Below are 25,168 nucleotides of genomic sequence, written 5' to 3' on the forward strand. Positions count from 1 at the left end.
TACCTTGTAAAGGCTGATCTGGCCAGGGTGGTCCATGCCTTGGTCACCTCTAGATTGGACTACTGTAATGCACTCTATGGGGGGCTGCCCTTGAAAACGGCTCAGAAATTCCAACTGGTCCAATGGTCAGTGGCCAGGCTGTTAACTGGCGCTTCTTACAGAGAGAGGTCAACCCTCCTGTTTAAGGAGCTCCATTGGCTGCCGTTAATCTTCCGGTCCCAATTCAAGGTGCAGGTGCTCACCTACAAAGCCCTAAACGGCTTGGGACCCGCCTACCTGCGTGACGGCATCTCCATATATGAACCCACACATTCCCTTCGGTCATCTGGAGAGGCCCTGCTCACGATCCCACCTGCGTCGCAAGCGCGTTTGGTGGGGACGAGGGACAGGGCCTTCTCTGTGGTGGCCCCCCGACTCTGGAACTCTCTCCCCAAGGACATCAGACAAGCCCCAACGTTGGCAATCTTTAGGAAGAGCCTGAAGACCTGGCTGTTCCAGTGTGCCTTTCCAGATTAGGAAACTCCTGGCATCATGTCCCAAATGCACTTTGTTAGAGACCAGGATTGTTTGCACATTGCACCTACCTCCAAAAAACCTCTACATACCTCCTGTCAAGTTCAGCACTTTTAAATTTTGTCCATTACATTTGGCCCGGCCTTTAGGTTTTAAATGCATCATGGTGTCATTGTTTTTAGTGTTTTATTGTTTTTGCTTGATGTTTTATTATTTGCTTATGAGTTTTACTGTTATATTTGTATGTTGGCGGCCTTGGCCTTTGTAAGCCGCATCGAGTCCTTTGGGAGATTTTGCGGGGTATAAATAAAGATAATAATAATAATAATAATAATAATAATAATAATAATATTTGGCAGTCACCCTTCAAGGTAAAGAGATGTCTCTCCCTTCACTTGCTACCTGATTCATACTAACGATAACTAGGACTTAATTTGGGACTTTTCCCAAGAGAAATGGACACTTTGTCACAGCTATGGCCTTCCTATCATACCAGAAGGAGCTATTCCCTTGTTTCTGTTCTAGAGTTTCTAGGAAAACCATTTCCAATCACCAAGGAAGTAAATATTTTAATGCTGTAGTATCAAGGTGTCTACTCGGAGCCAGCCAAGTTATTCTGGCATCTGAGGTGGAAGATCCCACGAGCACCTCTCCCCATTCTTGGCTGTGCAAATATAGCAATAATAAAGCAAATAGCTAACAATTTGCTGCCCTTTGATGATACTGAAAAGTTTCTGCCTGAGGCCAGAGAAATAGTACAGTTTGGAAGGAATCCCTTTGGAAGGAATGGAGACTTGTAGCCCTACAATTTAACTTTAACTGGGCTCTAGTTTGGAAAAGAGCCTTGTTTGGTAGACTACTTGCTAGCATTGCCATCCAAAAGGACTGCACTACTAGTTTAACTTTTTCTCCTCTATGGATGAGGGGGAGCAATAAGGAAAAAGATTGAAGAAGTGGTGGGAGAAAGTGGGAAAGATGCCAACATCTTGTCCCTCCATGATATTTCATAGAAACACAGAATTACAGAGATGGAAGACGCCCCAAAGCCATCAAATCCAGCCCTGCCATGCAGGAGCCGACAAAGCATGTCGGGGAGATGTACTTCTGAATGCCTCCAGTGAAGTAGATTCCACAACCTTTTGAGAAAGCCTGATCTGGAGGCATCTCCTGAGCACCAGCTCTTCCCATCAAGACCTTTCCCCTAATTAGCTAAAAATTGTCTTCCATGCAGTTTCCACCCACTGGTTCTTATCTCTCACACTTCCTTTGGTCATGCTTACTTGTTTGGAAATCATCAAAGAACTCAGCTTTGTATTTTGCTTTGTTTCAAATGTGCCCTTGGAAGGATTTATTGTTGTGGGGAGGCTTACGCTTTTAAGATGAAGTCAGGGAATGTTGTGGTTTTAGCTATGAATTGGTTTTAAGGGTTTTAACTGTTTACTTTTCATACTGTTCCTGTGTGATTCCATTTTAATCTTTGTATATTTTAGATTTTAATTGTATTGTATTGGTTTTGCTGTAAGCCACTTTGAGTCTCCTTTTTAGAGAGAGAAAGCGGGATATAAATGAAAATGATGATGATAAGGAGAAAGAAGACCCTAACATTCTCAGCACATTTTGGACCATGCCTTGCTTGTCCAAAGGAATGTGTCGTGACCCAACACAATGTATAAGGCAGGCATGGATTTCCAGACAGTGTGAGATACTGTCAAATGTTTTCACAGGCTAAGGGGCAATATTTTGTTGGTGACAAAGGAGAGATGCCATGTGCTGTGGGGATGCTGGACGTGGAAGCCATGGAGTAGAAGGCAGGATGGACACTGCATTTGCCCTTCTAGGCTATGTGAGAAAGGACCCTTTGAAATGAATAAAAGATCATTTCTTGTGGGGTGGGCAGATTGATGGAGGGATGTGGATGTCGTACCTTGTGCACAGAGCCAATGGTTGAGGTGGTAAGTCTCATGTCAAAGGAAACACTTCTTCCCTTTTGCCATCTATATTCACTCAGATTACATTGTGTTTGGTACAGCCTTTCTCTAAGGTGTTGAGTCAACATCACATGTTCCTTTGTCGCCAGAAGCACTGTAGTCCTAGCCTAAGTTCAGGCCTTTTCTTCATGGGAAGGTGGCCAAAAATTACCAAACAGGATAAGAAGGGTTGGCTCTAGAGATATCATGGCACCACAACCTCCATCCGTCTCATTCAGGAAAGCCAATGAGCAGGCCCGTAGCCAGGATTTCATTTCGGGGGGGGGGGGGCTGAATTTGGGGGGGGGCTTGGGGGGGCTGAGTTTCGGGGGGGTTAGTCTGAGTGAAAGAGGGTCTAGCCTAGCAAACCTTTTGTATCATTACCCCAATACCCCCATGCATATGGGATATATTGAGTATGGTGATCAGATCATGATATGAATAAACATAACAGCTTAAATAATGCACCAGTAAGGCCTTTTCGCGAACCACCATGAGAATTTCGGGGGGGCTGAAGCCCCTCGAGCCCCCCCCCCCCCCCGGCTACATGCCTGCCAATGAGGAAGGATGATGGTGTCGAATCACCCTTTGAGGGCCATGCATTACCCAAGTCCTGGAATAAAGCAAGATGACTAGCCACTCAAAGTTACATTTTCATAGTATATATTTTGAGTGGACGGAGGGTGCACCGATCTTAGAACATGACCCCTCTTCTTTGGTCCTTGAGAGAAATCTCAAGGTGAAAGCACAGCCTTGAAAGTTGTATATTTTTTTCTCATTTGCCAGTCCTGACCTTTTAGTTGAATGACATACTTTGAGAAACTCTTGGTGGTGTTCAATGTGTCATGCCACTGGTGTAAGAGTAGGATAGCATAGTTCATTCTTAAGTGTATATTTTGATACCTCTGTGTGTACATAAGGAAATAGTTTGGAGATGGGACCCAAGTCTAAACATGAAATTCATTTACACTTCATATACACATTGTACACATGGCCTGAAGGTAATTTTAATAATGATGTGCATTAAAAAAAACCTAGCAGAATGGCATTGCTATCTCAGGCACCTATATAGACAATTTTGGAGTATTCTGGTTTTCAGAATTTCAGTTATGGGATAGTCAACCTATTGTCATAGTTTTTCTGAGCCCTTTTGCCATTTCAACGATTCTCAAAAGACTGGCAGTTGAAATGAACTTAGGAAGACTTGGGAGGAGGCAGAACAATCCTATCTGACACCAGAATGACCCTCCAAAAAGCCTGCGCTTGCAAAAGGCCAAAGTGTGGCTTATTTTGATTTCTTCTAGCGAATGTCAGCAGGTCTGCAAAAAGATTACAAGTTCGAACAGCAGGGAAACAGCAGGAGTAATGACTGCTCAGAGAAGAAAGGAAATAATGGCATTTTCTCTCTATCATGAATGTGAAATGAATGAGCACAACCAGCTAAAGCATGATGTGGAAAACCAAAAAAGGTGTAAATTAAGTGCCGTAAAAATGAGCAATGGCCTTTGGTGGCCTAGAAGGGCCATTTTTCTGGATTCCGAAGCCTCATTTGTGCTTTAAATTGTTTCCTGCTATATGTTTAGTAATCCCACATTCTTGCATTACTAGCATCATTAATCTGGGCTCTGAAAATGCTACAGGGACAGAAAAAGAGGAAAATGGACGAGAGTGCCAAACCGCTGCATCGAAGAGCAATGTCTTCCGGATTATTTAGAAAGTGTCTCTTGCCAATGGTAGGATTATAACGCATTTCTCTAAGGAAAAGGCTTCAGTTTCCTAACATTTTCAGCTGTGGTTACGCAGCTCGCCTTAGTATAGAGGTTAAGTGGGGAAGAAAACATTTCCTTTCTCTGCTTATAACTAAAACAGTACATGGTAGCATTTGGAAGGATTTATTTCAAGGCTAGGGTTCCACTGCTTTAATGATGCCTGCTGGCAAAGTAAAGGGAGGAGGAAGAAGAGATGGCTGCTTATAGAGATGGAAGGTATCTGCTAGAGGAAACACATAGAATCACAAATATCGAAAAGACTCTGAGGACCATCCAGTCCAACCCCATTCTGCCAATGCACAGAGAAAGTATCCAAGTCCTCCCGACAGATGGCCATCCAGCCTCTGCTTAAAAACCTTCAGGGAAGGAGACTCCACCAGACTCCCAGGCAGCAGCACATCCCACAGCAGAACAGTTTTTACTGTCAGGAAGTTCTTCCTAATGTTTAGATGGAATCTCTTTTCCTGCTGGTTGAATCCATTGCTTTCTCCAGGGAAGCAGAAAACAAGATGGATCCTTCCTCAATATGGCATCTTCAGATATTGAAACATGGCTCTCATGTCCCCTCTCAGCCTTCTTTTCTCCAAGCTAAATAGATCTAGTTCCTTAAGCTGCTTTTCATGGGGCTTGGTTTCCAAACCCTTCATAATTTTGGTTGCCCTTCTGACACCTTCCATCTTGTCCATCTCCTTGGGTTTTGATGCCCAGAACTGGAGACAGGATTATTGTTCCAGGTGAAACCCAAAAGGCTGAAAGGGGGGATCCATTTGGATGCCATTTTGTATGCTTAATTTCAATTTATTTAAACAGAAATACAAAACATCACATCATAGTGTGCAGGAGTGGATGACATGTGCTTGCTGCTTGTCGAGCTGCTCAGCTGCAGCAAACTGTTGGTGGGTAACCTCAAAATTCGTCTTTACTCTTCTATTAGGGTTCTTTGACCAGAATGCCAGTGCAATTTAACAAAAGTCTATATACAGAAGTAGTTCTACATTTTTAGACCATCAGTTTGAGATTGCAGAGGTGAAGATGTGGTGCCACTGTGCGAATTGCCCATTTCCCTCTACATGGCAACCACCCCATCATAATACCCTCAACAAACATACTCTCATTTGATGAGGAAGCTAAGCAACATCCGGCCTGGTTAGGACTTGTATGGAAGATCACCAGCTCATGTCAGGTTGAGTTGGGGAAGAATCCCTTCTGGAACCCGGTCAGAGCTGATGGAAGTGGGTTACATATATGGATAAGGTTGATAAGATAGCGTCTGATGTTCTTCAGCTTTGAAGGGGAAAGCAGCACCCAAGAAGTCTCCTTGCCTTGAAAGGATGACTTTTGCCAGTTGGAATGGGTGATTGAAATGTAGATGCATCGGGTTACCTGGGCTCTCCTACCAGAAACTTGCAGAGAATCCACTACCTGGAATGGATTCCCTCAAGGATGCTCGTTCTGGCAAGCTGGCGTCTTCCTGTATCTGTCCCATGAACAAATCACAGCACCCTGTTGGAACAAGACTCGGTCTCTCTGTTATCCCTGCTCCCTGAGGGAAGATCTTTATTTTTTCCCCTTCCTTCCTCATCATGTTCTTAACATTCTGACTGATGCAATCAAGTTCTGGAAGCCTGCCTCTATCCTTGAGCTGATGTCCCAGCAGCCTCTTGGGAAAGACGTTGAATTTTCCACACTGGGACCTGCGCAGACTGGAATGTGCTGCATCTTGCCTATCGGAAGCGAGACTGGCAGTGCCTGCGGGATTTTCGTGGCACTCTCCAAAAAATGAAAAGAAAAAAAAAACCCACCAAGGCTGTGATTGACAGCGGGAAGGGGCGGGGGAGTGAGAAAGCAAGGGGGGCATTGGCAAAGCATTATAGTTCCAGCTAATTCTTCAAATGCTTTCCCAATGGAGGCCAAACTCAAAGTTCTTACACTTGGGGTGGTGATGTCTTTGTTTAAAGCAAATGTCAAGGGTTAGGAGGCCACATTGCCTTCCCCTGGGACACTCTCATCGCTCCAAAAATTAATTTTAATATGGAGGAAATTGTCCCCATGCCAGTCTTGATTATTCAATTACCAGTCCTGTTGATTTTTTGAAGTACTGAATAGATGGAGGTGTCATTACATTCTTCACTGCAGCAACATACCTTGAGCAAATCCCATTCCTGGAAGTAACATATATAAGTTGGCAGCCTGTTGATGACATTCACAGATAATGGAATATGAGATCCCAGCAGCAGAGGCATGTATGAACTGGACAAGGTTTGCGCATTCCATCATACGTTTTCAACAAGGACTCTCCCATACTTCAGGTCCGTTGACTGAGTTTGGAGAACCAACCTTTGGGATCCTCTACTGCAGAGCTTGCATTCAACAAAGGCTGGACCAAAGGATCTTCAAGGTTCTTCCAACTCTGAATCAGGGAGCAGGGAAAGCCCAATTCAGATTTACATCATCCCAAACTCTCAAAGGTGTCTTCCAGTGTTATGACTGTATACACAAAGACACCATCTCCCCTGAGTGCAGTGAAATATAGTCATCTGGTTTAGATTTACAGCCCCCAAGATCTTTCAAGGTTCTTCCAAGTTTATGATTCTGTAGTGACACCAAAAGATCCCCAGTGTAGATTTACAGCACTCAAGAACCACCAGGACCTTCCAACTGTCTGATTGAATAACAGGCAAAGACCTCCAGCATAGATTTATAACAATCCACAACTCCAAGATATTTCTAACTTTATGATTCCATTGCCCAAGAAGAAGAAGCCTAATGGAGATTTACTGCTCTTAAGAACTCCCAAGGTCCTTCTACAAAGAAGCCCAATACAGCTTGACAGCCATTTGTTGAAGAAGAAAGCCAACCATCACCCCCGTAAATCATAATATCAAGAGAAAGCAGAACTTATACTTTTCTGGCTTAAAGTTCCCAGAATCTCCCAGCCTGCATGGTCATTGACCATGCTATCACCATAATCTGGGAATGGTTGTCCAACACCCTAATCCCCAGTTAGTCCTCTCAACTCCTCCTGCTGAATCAATGGTATTGACACAAGTATTGATTTACCAAGTTCTCATTCATTCTATGGGACTTGGTCGGTAGGGACTAACAATGAGATATAGCCTGCCTCCTCCAAGTAACTTTTCCAGGCTGCAGGAGAGAGAGACTACCCATCTGCATTCATGTCAGCTCATCATGTTTCTTTCCATGGGTGTGTGCCTTAGTTGCCTCTTCTTTAATGCGGCAAAGAGCTCTCTACTCCCATCATCTTGACATGTCTTAAGGGTTTCATGTCAGTCCCATCACAGCAGTGAGCTCACACGCCTTTGTTCCCCCAACATGCAGGGTCCCATCCATGTCTCCTGAGCCCCGGTAGGCCAAACCAATGTTTTCTTAAGGTGTACACGAGATTAAAAGCTGTTCAGTCGGATGCCTAATACCACAACGCTGGCAGGGCCTTTGTAGCGTGCAGGCTCTCCTTTGGCAATCTTGACTGACATGGGTTGCAAGGGAGGCGCTGAAGGGGATATCTCAGGCGGCCCATCAAGCCTCTATGTTCGAGGATTAGCGCAAAGAATAGCTGACAATATCCAGCCAGAGTGCCACAATGGAACATAATTAGCTCCCTGACATTTGGCAAACAGAACGACTCAAGGTTTTTATGCTTGTTTGAGTAATTACATCAACATCTTACCTGGTTGTTGTCTCTGGAGTGGTGTTTTCCCCCTCACTTTTTCAAATTGCTGTCTTAGAAGGAACATGGCCTGCACCCCAGTGATCGGATGAAATGTCTAATATATGCAGAGTGTTAAGGTATCTCCAGGCCGAGGAGCAAAATGATCGTCAGAGAATACCCGTCCCCATTTAGACTTAGATAGACATATCATAGTTCAAATATCATCTAGTCATCCCTCAACATTTGCTGGAGTTAGGGGCAAAGGACGCCCACCAAAGTGAAAAGCCGCAAAATAAAACAATGCTATTTTTTTAACCTGAAGCTGGAAGCTGACCATAGAATTGCAATGGAGGACCTAGAGATTCTTACAGAAGGTGTTCTCTCAAGTGTCATACCAGATTACCTGAAGATTACTAGAAAGAAGATTTTAAATAAAATCCACAAATAATCAAATCCGCAAAAGTCAAAATTGCAAATGTGGAGGGACAACTGTAGAACTACCATGACATTCCAGCCAACAAATCTCTATAGTGGGTGTCTTTTGTGTTAATGCTGTAAGCCATTAACAGAAAACCTAGTATTCTGCAACACTGGAGACTCCTATCAGGAAACTGTTCCTCATGTTTAGTCTAAACCCCCTCTCTTGTAGTTAAAACCCATTGGCTCAGCCTACCCTTGGGTTTTCTCCTTACCTTGATGTTATTCTTGGGAGGCGGAGTGCAGCATCTGCCATTTTTGTAAGCAAGCTAGACCTAGTTCTGCAATCCAAGTGCAACTCTGGTGGACCCTTCTGGATGCTCAATAGTAGAGATCCACACAGATCAGCAAATATTCTTCTATCATTGGTTCTTCAGCAGAGGTCTACATTCTCTTGGAGTTGGTCCCTCAGATGCCACACTGTAGTGTTGAACAGGGCCTTAAGGCACAACAGATGGGTTCAGAGCCCAAAGTAGGCAAGACTTTCTTCTTTCTTCCTATTCCACTACCAGTAGCATAGTGGAGCCAGGGCTAACAGGGTTAAAGCACCCAGAACTTTTTGTGTTTAAAGACCTTGTTGTTGGGAATAGGATTCAATGATACATATGTGCATACAGTTGGCCTACCACATTTGTAGGTTTGACATTTTCACATTTGATTATTTATATATTTCATTACAAAGTTGGGTCTTCCAGTGCCACTCTATGGTCCATTTCCACCATAGAGTTGTGCTGTTGGACCGACAGATTCCTAGAGAGGTTCTCTGATGAAAAAATTGCAACATTTTTTATTCACTTTTGTGTGGGTTCTGGGCTACTAACCCTCAGCGAATGTGGAATGCTGGTGGTAAACGCCTCTCTGTGCAACCTAGGTTCTTACCTACCTTGCTTAAGGAGAAACCAGGCCAGGTTTTGACACCTGGCACATCTACATGTGATGTGAAGGACCAAGCTTGAGTGTTTCGGTGAAGGGTTTTGAAAGAAAGATCAAAGCTGGGAAAGTGTTTCTGTACAAATAACCCGGATAACTGCAAAATAAGCTCTGGAGAGAAAGCGTCACATTTCAAGCAGAGCAATGGGCTCTATTAAGCCAAAGTGGCTGGATTTGGTTGCCCGCCTCCCAACGTCTCTCTTACATTTTTTAAAAACAAAGCTGTATGTTCAGCCAAGCATGAATCTCAATCCATCCATACTCCTCAAAGCACTTAAGTGTGGCTTTAGTCCTAAATCAGGTATGCAACGGCAGAGGCACTTCCAAAGCGCTTTCCGTTGGAATTTCTCCCTGGAGTTTGAAGCTCCAAATGATCACGGCCATGCTTTTGAAAACAACAGGAATTCTCTAGATTTGAAAACTATCAAATCATGCATTTTGGGGGCCTTTCACAGAGGACAGCCCATCTTAAAAAAGAAGGGCAGGCCAACCCAATATAAAGATAGGAAAACATAGCAATGGGAATATCTCTAGTCCAGTAAAATGGGTTGTCCATAGCGGTTCTCAGCAACACATGCCTCCCTTTCTCTATGAGAATGGCTGTATCACTACGGAACTTTGACTTTCCCTACGCGATTCTTCCATAATTCAAGAAGTTCTTTATGACCCACAAAGCACTACAGAGCCATTTGAAGGACAGTGTCTCCCTATAAGACCATCAGCTTTAAGCGTCCCTTTCTCTGTCCCACTGCCTTCTCAAACACATTTGGTAGGAACAAAGAGGGGCCTTCTTCCTTGGAAGGTTAGAGCATTTTCCATCCTTGCCCTCCAATTTCTGCTGAAAAGTGTAAAATGTTCCCTTCCATCAGGCTTTAAGAAATTCACTGTGATAAATTTTTAATGGCATGCTGTTTTGTTGTTTTTTAATAGTCTGTCTTCTAGTGGAAGGGAGTGTGGAAGAAAGGAAAAGGAGGGAAGGAAGGGAGATAAAGGAAAGGGTGGAAGGGTACGAGGGAAGGAAAAAGAAGGGATGGAAATGAGGCAGTAGACCTTCAGACACTCGAGCAAGGCTGGGTATATACACTAGTAAGTGAATAAAATAATAATGACAGTAGTATTAGGAGCTAATAATGGGTTCTCCTCAATCCCTTTGCCTTCCCAAGTGGAGGTGTGTTCAGCAAAACCTAACAACATTTCTACTGTGCTCTATACAGTCATGCCGGCCACATGACTTAGGAGGCATCTACGGACAATGCTGGTACTTCGGCTTAGAAGTGGAGATTAACACCACCCCCTAGTCGGACACAACTAGACTTAATGTCAAGGGGAAACCTGTACCTTTTATTTGAACCATAATTGCAAAGCCAGAGGAAAGAGGTCTTCACTTTTTCTTTGAATGAAAATCTCTATCTATCCGCATAATACAAGTGAAAATATATATGTGTGTATGTGGCTGGAGTGTCCGCTTACACAGACAAGCTCCTGCCTCCTCAAACAGCTATAGCTCCCATTACTCAGGAGACACTAAAGGCCCTCCCTCCAGTGACATTGCAGATTATAGTGAGTGCCGTGAACATGTCCTACCAATGTCCTCCACAAACACCATACTGCCCACCACCCCTGAAGGCTTTCATACGGGGACAATTTCATCCTAGATTTTATGTGTTTCCTCCACCACAGTCATCTCAGTGTTTCTGACTTTCTCCATTGATGTGGAATTTGCATGACCCCGTCCAGTACCTCTCCCTTAACTCTTTCCTTTTCCTTTCTATGGCACATAGCAAACAGAGGAATTGATCAGCAACTGAACATACTAGAGAGGTTTGGGGAGAATTCACTATGATTTATAAAAAATGTAGGCACTGGGATGTATAGTTCACCTGCAATCTAGGAGCACTCCAAACTCCACCAATGATGGACCTGGAACTAACTTGGCACACAGAACCCCCATGACCAACAAAAAATACTGGAGGTCTTTGGAGGGGATTATAGGAGTTGTAGTTCACCTACATCCAGAGCGCACTGTAAACCCAAACACCGATGGATCACAACCCAACTTGGCACACATACCCAATATGCTGAACTTTGTTTACTGGAGGGGTTTGGAGGATAGGGACATGGGACTGACCTTCCTTTCTGGGAGTTGTAGTTCATCCACAACCAGAGAAACTGTGACCTCCATTGATGATGGACCTGGACCAAACTTGGAACACAGAACCCCCATGACCAACTGAACCTACTGTAGGGGTTTAAGGGGATTGGCTCACCATAGTGGGAATTGTAGTTTACTCTACAGCAAAAGAGCATGCTGAACCCCACCGATGATGCATCTAGAGCAAACATAACAAACCCAACATAACAAACTTTAAGTACTGATGGAATTTCTCGAGGTTAACCTGGCATGATGTGAGTTGTAGTTCATTCACAACCTTATGCAATTTGTACCATTAAATTTTTGTCTTTTTCAAATAACCAGGGCAATGCCAGGTACCCAAGCTAGTAATTAAATAAATTCACATTTTATTAAGGTCTGTAAAATTCTTTAATTCTTAATTTTAAAGGTTTTCATTGTAGTTGTTGAGACAGTTTGTTACGATTTTTAAAATGGTTCGGAAGCAGCCGGTATTTTTTTTTTTACTTATTTGATTTTCGGCTGTTACCTGTTGATTGCAAAGGGTTTAAGATGGCAATTGTATTGTTTGGAAGCTCAGTTCTGAACTGCAGTTCACACAGGACTAGGATTGGATGTGATCTCTGCATTGAGCCAAGAACAGCTTCAAGGGCCAGTGACAATTCATGGAGAAGAACCCATGGAGAAACAACCTACAAGGACAGAACAACTCCTGTCGACTCCAGTGGGTCAGAGAATTATACAACACTGTTAATACGATTTTTCAAAAAAGGAGAAAAAAGCTTTGATGAATGGACCTTGGCCACTATGGACATGCTCTTTATTTTTCAAAAGTCTCTGCAATGAGACCGCTTCTTCTGAAAAAGGACCCAGCAAAACATCAGACTTGTCTACTCCAACATGTGGTTTCGTACACAAGCCATCATTCGCTGGTATCCAAGGTACACATTTTTCAGCTTTTGTGCGCACAGGAAATAATCCAAACCATCCATCAGGCCTTTCGAGTCAATGTCAGCCCAGACGATATTGTTACAAGGCAGCCATCCCTGGAGAGCGTGAGGCAGAATCCATCAGGCAAGAAGACAAATCCCTCTTCGTTCCCATTTCTCCGACTAATTCGTCGTTGGTTCTGGACCGTCAGAGTTAATCTGGATTGACGTGTGTGAAAACAAAAAAAAAAGTGTCTCATCAGCCAGTGACAACTTGGAATTTCCAGATGCAGGGTCCAATTCCAAAATGCTTTCTGGGGGTCCATCTGATGAAACGCAAACAACAGAAGTTCACACTCGAAACATCAATTGATCAGTTAAAAGAGGCATCTGTGATAACATTGATGTGGATAAGCTTCATGTCCTCTACATAACTGTATATGTTGTCCTACTGTATTTACTTGGTGGTCTCTGGATATGATGTAGCGGGAGTAGTCAATGTATTTCCACCACACTGAGACCTTTTTGAGTTGCAACACAAACAACGGGGGAATTCAACGCCAAGATGGAGGCAAGATGGACTCTTTGCTAAGCAAAGCCATAGGTCACCTCCTCCCAAGCTGCTGAAAGACAAGACAAAAGGCCTTTCCCCTCCTGCACCCAGTTAAGACACTGCCACAGTATAGCAACAGGACCAGGCCAGCAAATCAATTAATCAATAAACAAACACATTAACTAACTCTGCTTTAGGCTGCCCTGAAGATTTTTTTATTACAACCTTTTTCCGTATAGTATTTTATGATCTGAGTCTCCAAAAGATGCAGGCTGAGATCACAGGCGAAGTTACAAATGCATAATTATGTATGATCGGCCCTCCATACTCACAATTCTGCATTCGTGGCTTGAAAATAAAATTTTATAAACCCCAAACAAACAATAAGCAACCCTTAATTTTACCATCAATGTGTGTGTGTATATATATATTTATGTCAAAGAATGTCTATCCATTTGTCTGCTTTATTTCCCCATGAAACTGCAAGTCACTTCTGATGTGAGAGAATTAGCCATCTGCAGGGATGTTGCCCAGGGGACGCCCAGATGTTTTATCATCCTTGTGGGAGGCTTCTCTCATGTCCCTGCGTAGAGAGCTGGAGCTGACAGAGGAAGCTCAAACCGCTCTCCCCGGATTTGAACCACTGACCTGTCAGTCAGTATTCCTGCTGGCACAAGGGTTTAACTCATTGCACCACCGGGGGCTCCTGATCTACTTATACCACAAAGGCTGTTGCTAGGTGAAGTGGCCCTTTGTGATGTCACTGGGAAAGAAAGGTGACTTGTGTATGAGGGAAGGAAGGAAGCAAGGAAGGAAAGATAAAAAGGGAAAGGAGAAGAAAGGGAGGTAGGAAGAAAGAAAAAGGAGGGAAGAAAACAAAAGAATGAGGAAAATGTATGAGGGGAGTGAAGGAAAAAAGAACGAAGGGATGAAAGCTGATTATTGCTGGTGGGAGTGGGCTGGGAATACCATCGTATTGCATGGCGATCACCAGAAGAACAGACCTCTGTCGCTTCGTGTAGGTTGGGAGGCAAGGGTATGTGTGTGTGTGTGTGTGTGGAAGGGGGGGGGGCGTGTCCATGCATCAGTAGTGTATAGGGGCTAGAATATTGGACCAGGACAATGGAGGTCCAGGATCAAGGTTCCAATGAGCCAGGAAAGTTTTTGGCCAACTTTGAGCCAATTACTCAATGTCTCTTGGCTTGGATCCCCTAGTTGCAAGAATAAAGTGGGGGACAAGAGGCCCAAGTGGACTGCCTTGAGCTCAATGGAGGAAAGGCAGTTGAGAAACGTAACTTGCAAAAATATACAAGGTTGCTCACTCTTGGGTTCCCCACAGCATGAGCCACGTACCTTTTTGGGGCTTATTGACATTATACAATCTTGCACTTGGGGGATGATGGTGAGGCACCAGTCCCTTGGACTGTGAAACCTTTCTACTTCAGAGGAAGAAAAAAATTAACTCGGCTGCCATTCTTGTCCAACTGCTGGCAATGAGCGCTTTTGGAAAAGGCACTGTTTATTTGGTGCTTTGACTTTGCAGGATTCAATTCTGGTTTTTGTTTTGTTGTTTTTTTTTGCCAGAGAAAAGCAGAGGCATCTGTCTTGTCTCACATTGGTCGGCACCTCCACCTTCTGGCCAAGTCAGAAATAAGAAGAAGAAGACGCTCACAACTGGATGGAGGAAGGGAGGGGAGAGTTTCCTCATGGTTAGGAAACTAGCAAGAAAAAATGTGTTCATAGCTGTCCACGTTTGGAACTGTGGCAAAATGGTATGGGGTGGGGTGTCCCTGTTCTGTGATCATGTCATTCTTTTAACTGTGTTTTAAAAGCTGTATCTTAATACTGTGAATTGTTTACTTCAATGTCAATGTTCACTTCTGGTGTGTTTTTCACAGTATGGTTCTTTGAACTTGTAAGCTGCTTTGAGCCCCAATATGGAGACACAGTGGGATACAAAGAAATAGTACAACAGCACAGCCCACACAAAGAAACCAGGATACACCACAAAAAGACCCGGAACCTCATTTCCTGATTACTTTGCTTTATTTTAGGAGTGGCTTGCTTCTTCCAAAGTGGAATCTTGTGCTGCACAATCAGGATGTTTACTTTATCCTACTTTTTTTTTTTAGAAACATTAGTCTAATGTTCCTCAGCCTCAAAAACAAAAAAACAAAACAAAAAACTCCACCAAAGTGTTTTCTTTCTTATCATCAGTGAAATTATTGTATTTCAGAACTATGCAACGTTTTTTTTAAAGCCTGTTCTCTAAAGCAGCAGGCTCAAGGAGCTTAAGCCTTTGAGCTGCTGAGCTCAATTTAGATTTTTGTGAGACCCAGCAGTAAGAATTGGATATTTATCAGCATCTGTGACTTTTACAAACTTTTACAAAAGTAATTACAGTGCTGTAACAAGTTAAAAACAAAATCTTGCTTGGTGGGGGGAAAATGCACAAAAGTTTTTAGCTGGTTCAACACTATGGAGTACTGGGATTTGTAGCCTGTAAACTTGGGCAGAGAACATTGCAGGCCTTGTAAAACTACAGCTTTCATGAACCCCTGGCATTGAGCCAGGGCAGCTGAGGTGGTGTCAAACTGCACTGATTCTGTGTAGATAATAATAATAATAATAATAATGATAATCATCATCATCATCATATTGTTGTTGTTGTTGTTGTTATTATTATTATTATTATTATTATTATTATTATTATTATTATTGGCCGTGGTGGTGCAATGGGTTAAACCCTTGTGTTACTGAACTGCTGACCTGAAGGTTGGCAGTTCGAATCCGTGGGTCGATATGAGTTCCCGTTGTTAGCTCTAGCTCCTGCCAATCTAGCAGTTTGAAAATATGCAAATGTGAGTAGATCAGTCGATACCACTTCGGTGGGAAAAGGCAAAAGAGGCTCCAAACAGTCATGCTGGTCACAAGACCAGGTGGCGTCTATGGTGCAGGCTCCTGAGCTTGGAAATGGAGAAAGAGCACCTCCCTCAGAGCTGGAGATGAGCACTGCCTCCCGTGCTGGAAATGAAAGGAGAAGCCTTTGCCTTTGTCTGTGTATTTGTCATTGTATGTCATTGTAGCAAGGCAGTGAATGTCTGCCTATGTCTGTTTGTATACTGTAATCCGCTCAGGGAGAAGGATGGAATATAAATAAAGTAATAATAATAATAATAATAATAATAATAATAATAATAATAAATCTTTATTTGTATCCCACTTTTCTTCCACCAAGGGACCAAAAGCAGCGTCCAACATCTTAAAACAGTACAAATCCAAGAACGATACATATAGCACATAAAGACCAACTATAAAATAGTGCATAAATAAACATTTAAAAAATCACAAAAACCACAAAACAGTTTAAAACCAACTACCATTGATGTGGAGGTCTCGCCAGTTCATATAACACACTTTGCTCAATTCCATAAAAATTGTCCTCCTGTTACTTCAGATTAGATTTCTCCACTGAATGCTTGCTTAAACGGGAAGGTTTTTAGCTGTTTTTGATGTATCCAGAGTTTCTACTAACTAGTCTATTCCTTCTTGAAAAGAATGAAAACATGTAGAAAGAATGGGATGAGTTGATGAAATCGTCTCTAGATAAAAGATTTTTTTTTTTTACCTGATGAAAGGATTTGGGAATGGGATCTAGTAGTCTTAATAGACCACAACATGAACATGAACCAGCAGCATGATGATGCAGCTAGAAAAGCCAATGCAATTCTAGGCTGCATCAAGTGTCCAGATCAAGGGAAGCCATATCCCTCTGTTCTGCTTTGGTCAGACCTCACCTGGAATAATAACCCTGTTTCCAGTTCTGGGCAAAACAATTCAAGAGGGATATGGACAAGATGGAACGTAATCAGAGAAGGGTGATCAAAGATTTGGAAGCCAAGCTCTATAAGGAGCAGCTTAGGGAGCTGGTGATGTTTAGCTTGGAGGAAAGAAGCCAGAGAGAAGGGGACAAGATAGCTGTTTTTCAATATTGGAAAGGATGCCAGCATTGAGGAAGGAGCAAGCTTTTTTTTCCCGTTGCTCCAGAGACTAGGACACAATGAAGAAATGGATTCAAATGGCAGGAAAAAAGATTCCACCTAAATGCTAAGAAGAACTTCCGAACAGTAAGAGCTATTTGGAGCCTGGCAGAGTCTCTGGAGGTTTTTAAACAGAGGCTGGATGGCCATCTCACAGGAGTGCTTTGGTTGTATTTTCCTGTCTGGTAGATGAGGGTTGGACTGGATGGCGCTTGGGGTCTTTCCCAGCTGCATCATTCTATGATTCTTGCTTAGTAAAAAGAAATGCATTGACATTTTCTATTCCCACATGTGAAAAATGAAATAAACAAAGATTTACATTCCTAATAGCCACCGTGATGTAGTTGCAATTAAGGGTGGGAATGAATTGCCCTCTGTGAAACATTTAACCCCCCCCCCCCCCCCCAATTTAAACCAATTTAAGATGGAAATCAGCACATATTGTGTTCTGTCGCTGCTGGAGCCAAAATTAAATGCTTCTAAAAGAGGATGCAAGGCTTGCGTCCAGCGGGAAGCCCAGGGGCCCAAGAAAGAACCTTTAGAGGATTTTCTCCTATTAAACAGGCTTTAGGAGACTTAAACTTAAATACAACAGTCTTTATTAAGGAACAAGCAGGAATTGTAAAATTTCTACATAGTCTATTGACTTTTGCAGTCTTGTTTGCAGGAAACAGGCACTATCTTTAAGAATCTTTGTTCAACAGAAAAAATCCCCTTTAAAGCTCCTCCCAGGCTGCTGTGAACTTAAACCTGACTGGTTTGAGTCTGCTACTGGCTGAACTGCGTTTCAGAACCAAACAAACGTACCAGCAGGCTTGAAATCGCCTAGCTGAAGATGAAGAGCTGTTATTCCCTCCGGAGGTCCCCAGGGCTGTAAAGCTGTTCCCTGGAACCCTTTGGGAATCTGTAGCGGCCTTCAATCTGTTCTTCCCCAGGAAGTCTTAAAAGACGAAGCTTTTGGACAGGAGGAATGACTGTATGCATCCTCTGCCTTGGCTTCTCTTGCTGTAACTAACTGAAAAATGGCCCTTTCCCTCCAAAAGGCAAAAAGGGGGCGGGACCAGGGATCCTAACTATAATTGGCAGGTGGCTTACCCTATGGTTGCAGCCTATAACAGGAAGCCACCCTGCTGCAAAATCCCAAGCCTGGGATTGCAAACAAACATTAACTGCAAAGCAAACAAAATAGGAGCTCCTGGTACAGCTGTACCAGCACATATTGTGATAGCAAATCATACAGCCAAACTAGGAAGTAAAAAGAATTGAGGACCTGTAATTCAAAATCTCTAAATCCAGTTATCTTAAGGCACCAGATCTTACCTGAGCTGGATCAACAGTGGTGAGAACTTGGACGGGAGACAACAACACATACCAGGTGCTGTAGGCAATATCTCAGAGGAAGAAACTGGCAAAACCATCTCTGAATGTTCCTTGCTCTAAAAAACCTATGAAATTCACGGGATTGCCATAAGTCGATAGATGACTTAGGCTCCTTCCATAAAGCCGAATAAAAACCCGCATTTTTTGCTTTGAACTGGAATATAGGGTAGTGTGGATTCAGATAACCTAGTTGAAAGCAGATATTGTGGGATTTTCTGCCTTCATATTCTGGGTTATAGGGCTGTGTGGAAGGGCCCAAAGAAACCTTTCCAAGCTTTAATCCTGGAATAGTCCCCTACATATTCCATGGACCTCAAAGGCCTGTAAGCAGGACATGGAAATGCCTCTAAAGGAAATAAACATTACAAACCTTTAGCCTATGATAGTTTGGCTGCTTTGTCTTTTCCCAATAGGATTGCTTCTGCCACATGCTCTTTTGGTGTCTATCCAGGGATGGTGCTTAACCTCAACAGCCGGTGACCGTTGGATCCAAACCCGAGCGTTTGGTGATGTGCAGCTTGGTGACTTCCTCAGCACAGGTAGGATGGATCCCAATGGTCTTCATCATTTGTGAATAAGTAGCACCACATCTACAAGGGAGAATCAAGGTCAAAACACTAGAGAAGGATGCACAGAGTAGGCAGCAATGCGACCATACCTGGCGATGATCTACCAACACCCGTTGTTGCTATGCCAGAATTGGGAATGGTTACCTTTTGGGATTGCGGCTGCTAGAATCTCTCAACTGATGTGTGCGGTGATCAAATTCAAGTCAATTCTGCAAGTTTGGTTTCACACTAATCATCCTACCATTAATAATAATAATAATAATAATAATAATAATAATAATATTTATTTATACCCCGCCACCATCTCCCCAATGGGGACTCAGAGCGGCTTACATGGGGCCAAACCTGAACAACATATTACAGCAAAATAAAACAAAAACATAAACAACAAGCAACATCATCAAAATTACATAAGAAAAAAAGACATATGAATACAGTAACAAAATAACATTACAATAAACACAATCACAGTAACAGTGGGCAGGCCACATGTACAGAATAAAATGTTTAAAAACTCTAATGAGATAAAAATAGGAGCAAGTTATTTGCAGGGAGCTCATAAAGACACACAGGGTTGTAAAACTAAACTTCCCATTTGGGGGGGCGTGTACTCCAGTGACAGAAGCGTTGAGGGGAACAATAATGTCATGTTGTGCACCTACTCGCCAAAGGCGCAGTGGAAGAGCAAGGTTTTAAGTTTCTTTTTAAACGTTTCTAGTGTAGGGGCTTTCCTGATCTCTCCAGGTAAAGAGTTCCAGAGTTGGGGAGCCACAGAAGAGAAGGCTCTCTCCCTTGTGCCCACAAGACAAGCTTGTGAGATTGGCAAGGGCGAAAGGAGGGCCTCCTCTGAAGATTGAAGGGCCCGGGTTGGTTCATGGAGAGAGAAACGGTCACGAAGGTAGGCAGATCCCAAACCGTTTAGGGCTTTGTAGGTGATAACCTGCACCATGAATTGGGTCCAGAAAATAAACGGCAGCCAGTGAAGCTCCTTAAACATGGGAGTCGACCTCTCCCTATAATTAACCCGTTATTAATCTGGCTGCAGAACGTTGGACAAGTTGTAATTTCCAGGCTGTCTTCAAGGGTAGCCCCACGTAGAGTGCATTGCAGTAATCCAGTTTAGAGGTAACTAAGGCATGGACCACCATGGTCAAGTCAGACTTCACGAGGTATGGTCGTAACATGCAAGGTATGGAGGTAACATCATAAACTAATTCGTTCAGACAGTCCAAGAGATGTCTCAGGATTCGTCACATTTCCCATTTCTCCCTCTGTACCTATGTCCAGAGGAACCGTGGACATGATTTTCACTGCACAACAGCTCCAAGAAAAATGCAGAGAACAAAATCAACCTCTGTACATGGCATTCATTGACCTTGCAAAGGCATTCGACACAGTGAACCGCAGTGCTCTCTGGACCATCCTCCAAAAAATCGGGTGCCCAAGCAAATTTGTGAACATCCTGCGGCTCCTCCATGACATGATGGCAACAGTCTTGGACAGCAATGGCTCCCAAAGTGACCCATTTAAGGTGGAATCAGGTGTCAAACAGGGATGTGTTATTGCCCCAACTTTATTCTCCATCTTCATCGCTATGATACTTCACTTTGTTGATGGGAAGCTTCCCACAGGAGTGGAAATCATCTATCGGACAGATGGCAAGCTGTTTAACCTCAGCAGACTGAAAGCCAAAACCAAGGTTACAACAACAACTGTTATAGAACTCCAGTATGCTGATGACAATGTCGTCTGTGCGCATTCAGAAGATCTACAAGCCACTCTAAACACCTTCGCAGAAGCATACACGAAGCTTGGCCTGTCACTGAACATCGAGAAAACCAAAGTGCTGTTCCAGCAGTCACCAGCCATCCCCTCCCCAATGCCAGAGATACAACTTAATGGTGTAACATTAGAAAATGTTGATCATTTCCGCTACCTTGGCAGCCACCTCTCCACCAAAGTCAACATCGACACCGAAATACAACACCGCCTGAGCTCTGTGAGTGCAGCATTTTCCCGAATGAAGCAGAGACTGTTTGAGGACTGGGACATCCGTAGGGATACCAAGGTGCTTGTCTATAAAGCTATTGTCCTCCCAACCCTGCTCTATGCCTGCGAAACGTGGACTGTCTACAGATGTCACATGCAACTCCTGGAACGATTCCATCAGCGCTGACTCCGGAAAATCCTGCAAATATCTTGGGAAGACAAGCGGACAAATGTCAGCGTGCTGGAAGAAGCAAAGACAACCAGCACTGAAGCGATGGTCCTCTGCCATCAACTCCGCTGGACCGGCCACGTTGTCCGGGTGCCTGACCACCGTCTCCCAAAGCAGTTGCTCTAGTCTGAACTTAAGAACGGAAAACGGAATGTTGGTGGACAGGAAAAGAGTTTTAAAGATGGCCTCAAAGCCAACCTTAAAAACTCTGGCATAGACACTGAGAACTGGGAAGCCCTGGCCCTTGGGCGCTCCAGCTGGAAGTCAGCTGTGACCAGCAGTGCTGCAGAATTCGAGGAGGCATGAGTGGAGGGTGAAAGAGAGAAAAATGCCAGGAGGAAGGCGCGTCAAGCCAACCCTGACCGGGACCGCCTTCCACCTGGAAACCAATGTCTTCACTGTGGGAGAAGATGCGGGTCAAGAATAGGGCTCCACAGCCACCTACAAATCCACAAAAATAGTCATCAAGGAAGACCATCTTACTCGTCCAACGAGGGATCGCCTAAGTAAGTAAGTAAGTAACCTATGGCCATTATTTTATATTTAAAAAACATCTATAGGACTAGCCTATGTGGACTGTAAAGCATGATCAAGGCTTCCATGCCACAAGTTTCCTGAATTAGCCCTTGAAATGGTCACTTCCTGTTCCCAGCTCACATGCCCTTCACTTATGTTTCCTTTTTGTAGCCCACAACTCCTTCCTGATGATTTTCTTACATTTGCCCTTCTGAGAATAGAGGAGAAATGCTTTTGGCTCCAAAGAGAAATGAAGCCCTTTCAAAGCAGAGTTGTAACAGGCTAACTAAAGGGCTAGTTGAGTCATGTTGTGGATAGCATGAACATGAAGTTAGCAATTCAAGCAGCAGTAGGCAAAGAACTCAAAGAGACATTACATATAGGATGTGTAGTTTTGCAAGGTATTTCCCCTTCTCTGTCAGAGAGCTCTGCTGCCAAAACAAACTATAAATCCCAGGATTCTACAGGTTGGAGCTGTGGCAGTTAAAGGGGTGTCAAATTGTTATAAATCTGCAGTCTGGATGGGACGGTGCGATTCAGGTTAACAAAGGATGAAGTTAAATAATAGGTTCTTGTGGGTTTTTTCGGGCTATAGGGCCATGTTCTAGAGGCACTTTTCCTCTGGGTGGATCTTCATCTTTACTCTCGTGGCTTGTTCTTGGTCTTGCAGCTCTTCTGATGTCTGAGGTAGAGTATCCATTGGCCTGGAGAGCCCAGTTGAGGTGGTTCAGTTCATCTTGGAGGAGGTGAAGATCCTCCCAGAGGAAAAGTGTTCCTGCCATACATCAAGGGAACCACTGACCGCATAGGGAAGCTGATGAGGAAACACAACATACAAACAATCTACAAACCCACCAAGAAAATCCAACAAATGCTACGTTCAGCAAAGGACAAGAAGGATCCTCTCACCTCTGCAGGAGTCTACCGTATACCATGCAGCTGTGGACAGGTCTACATAGGGACCACCAAACGCAGCGCCCAAACACGAATCAAGGAACATGAAAGGCACTGCAGACTACTTCAACCAGAGAAGTCAGCCATAGCAGACCACCTGATGAACCAGTCTGGACACAGCATATTATTTGAGAACACAGAAATGCTGGACCACACCAACAACCACCAGAGAAGCCATTGAAATCCACAAGCATGTGGACAATTTCAACAGAAAGGAAGAGACCATGAAAGTGAACAAAATCTGACTACCAGTATTAAAAAACTCTAAAATTACAACAGCAAAACAGCAGAGAGGAAACAACCAGGCACATCTTAACACCTCCCAACAAAAGATTTTCCCAGGCTCAGCCAGGCCTTCAAATGCTAATGAAGGTGGTCAGTAGAAACATTCACACCTAGCTCCAGCAGAGAAGAGCTTTTTGCCCCACCCCAGCCATTCCACAGATATATAAACCCATTGTCCTAATTCCAATAGACCTCACTACCTCTGAGGATGCTTGCCATAGATGCAGGCGAAACGTCAGGAGAAATGCCTCTAGAACATGCCCCTATAGCCCGAAAAAACCCACAAGAACCTAGTGATTCCAGCCATGAAAGCCTTCGACAATACATTGAAGTTAAATAATGTCTGAGCACCACTGAAAACAAAAGATTTTGTGTAGAGGTAAAGAACACTTTCGGAAAAGTAAAAAAACCCATCAAGTGACATTTTGGACAAAACCTCCTCCCCAAAAATGTTGTCCCTACCCTGCCACCACTCTCCACAATCAGCTGATGGCATTTCAATAACCATGCGTTGCCACATTCTTTAGAAATAAGGGCACAAAGGCCAAGGGATGTGCTTTTCTCATTGGCATAGAATGAGTGGGGATTTTGAGGCATTGTCGCTTCAGTTTGGAGCTATAACCACAGGAGGGAAATGCTTCTTCGTCTAATCCCCTAAACACAGATATTTGACTGCATTTCTTTCGTCTTCCTTCCTTTGACCACTAGAGGACAGGAATGACCAGGAAAAGGAACAAGTACAGGCAATACCTGGCCCCTTCAAATGGGCTGAAAAAAACATCTGGAGGGGCAAAGCAAAACCAAACCAAACCTGCTCTTTTGTTTTGAGAAGTTTTGTTTATACACATAATAAAAGTGAAAATATGTATATTGCCATGTTCTAGAGGCATTCTCTCCTGATGTTTCGCCTGCATCTATGGCAAGCATCCTCAGAGGTTAACTACCCAACTAACTCTGAGGATGCTTGCCATAGATGCAGGCGAAACATCAGGAGAGAATGCCTCTAGAACATGGCCATATAGCCTGAAAAAACCTACAACACCCCAGTGATTCCGGCCATGAAAGCCTTCGACAATATATATGTATGTGTGGTTGGGCTGCCCACTTACACAGACAAGCACCTGCCTCCACAAACCGCTACAGCTCCCACTGCTCAGGAGACACCAAAGGCCCTCCCTCCAATGACATTGCAGGTTATAGTGAGCACCATTAACATGTCCAAGAGCCCTGCCAATGTCCTCCAAAAACACCATACTGCCCACCACCCATGAAGGCTTTCATACGGGGACAATTTCATCCTAGATTTTATGTGTTTCCTCCACCACAGTCATCTCAGTGTTTCTGACTCTCTCCATTGATGTGGAATTTGCATGACCCCATGCAGTGCCTCTCCCTTAACTCTTTCCTTTTCCTTTCTATGGCACATAGCAAATCAGCAACTGAACATACTAGAGAGGCTTGGGGAGAATTCACTACGATTTATAGAAAATGTAGGCACTGGGATGTATAGCTCACCTGCAATCTAAGAGCACTCTGAACTTCACCAATGATGGACCTGGAACTAACTTGGCACACAGAACACCCACGATCAGCAAAAAACGCTGGAGGGATTTATAGGAGTTGTAGTTCACCTACATCCAGAGCGCACTATGAACCCAAACAATGATGGATCTGGACCAATCTTGGCATGCACACCTGATAGGCCCAAATTTGAATACTGGTGGGTTTTGAAAGGAATTGGCCTGGATATTTTGGAGTTGTAGGTATTGGGATTTATAGTTCAACTGCAACCAAAGATGGATTTGCACCAAACTTGGCACACAGAGCCTCCATTACCAGCAGAAAATACTGGGTGTCTGTGGGGGAAATTCACCTTGATTGGGGGAGCTGTAGTTCACCTACAGCCAGACAGCACTGTGAACCCAAACACTGATGGAGCTGGTCCAAACTTGGCACACATACCTGATATGTCAAAATTTGATTACTGGAGAGATTTGGGGGGAACTGACCTTCTTTTCTGGGAGTTGTAGTTTACCCACAACCAGAGAAACTGTGACCTCCATCAATGATGGACCTGGACCAAACTTGGCACGCAGAACCCCCATGACTAACTCAACCTACTGGAGGGGTTTGAGGGAACTGACTCACTGGAGAACACACTGAACCCCATCCATAATGCATCTAGAGCAAACTTGCCCAACACTACAAACTTGAAGTACTGATGATGTAAGTTGTAGTTCACCCACAACCTTATGCATTTTGTACCA

At 43.7% G+C, this 25,168-nt stretch overlaps 1 protein-coding gene across 3 annotated transcripts in view; it reads right to left on the reverse strand.

The window, feature by feature from the left end:
* Nucleotides 1-11,844: 11,844 nt before the first annotated feature.
* TXNRD2 (thioredoxin reductase 2) overlaps nt 11,845-25,168 on the reverse strand; it is an 86,656-nt gene continuing 73,332 nt past the window's right edge. For 2 of the 3 annotated variants that reach the window (XM_067473181.1, XM_060785859.2), the window contains 2 exons: nt 18,730-18,949; nt 11,845-12,605 (listed from right to left, as the gene is read on the reverse strand). In XM_067473181.1, coding sequence (XP_067329282.1) covers nt 18,826-18,949 — 124 coding nt within the window. In that variant the 3' untranslated portion in view covers nt 11,845-12,605; nt 18,730-18,825. Of the gene's footprint in view, nt 12,713-18,729; nt 18,950-25,168 lie in introns of all 3 variants that reach the window. The other variant, XM_060785860.2, reaches the window with a different exon arrangement.

Source organism: Anolis sagrei, chromosome X, assembly GCF_037176765.1.
Source record: "Anolis sagrei isolate rAnoSag1 chromosome X, rAnoSag1.mat, whole genome shotgun sequence".
Classification (NCBI taxonomy): Eukaryota; Metazoa; Chordata; class Lepidosauria; order Squamata; family Dactyloidae; genus Anolis; species Anolis sagrei.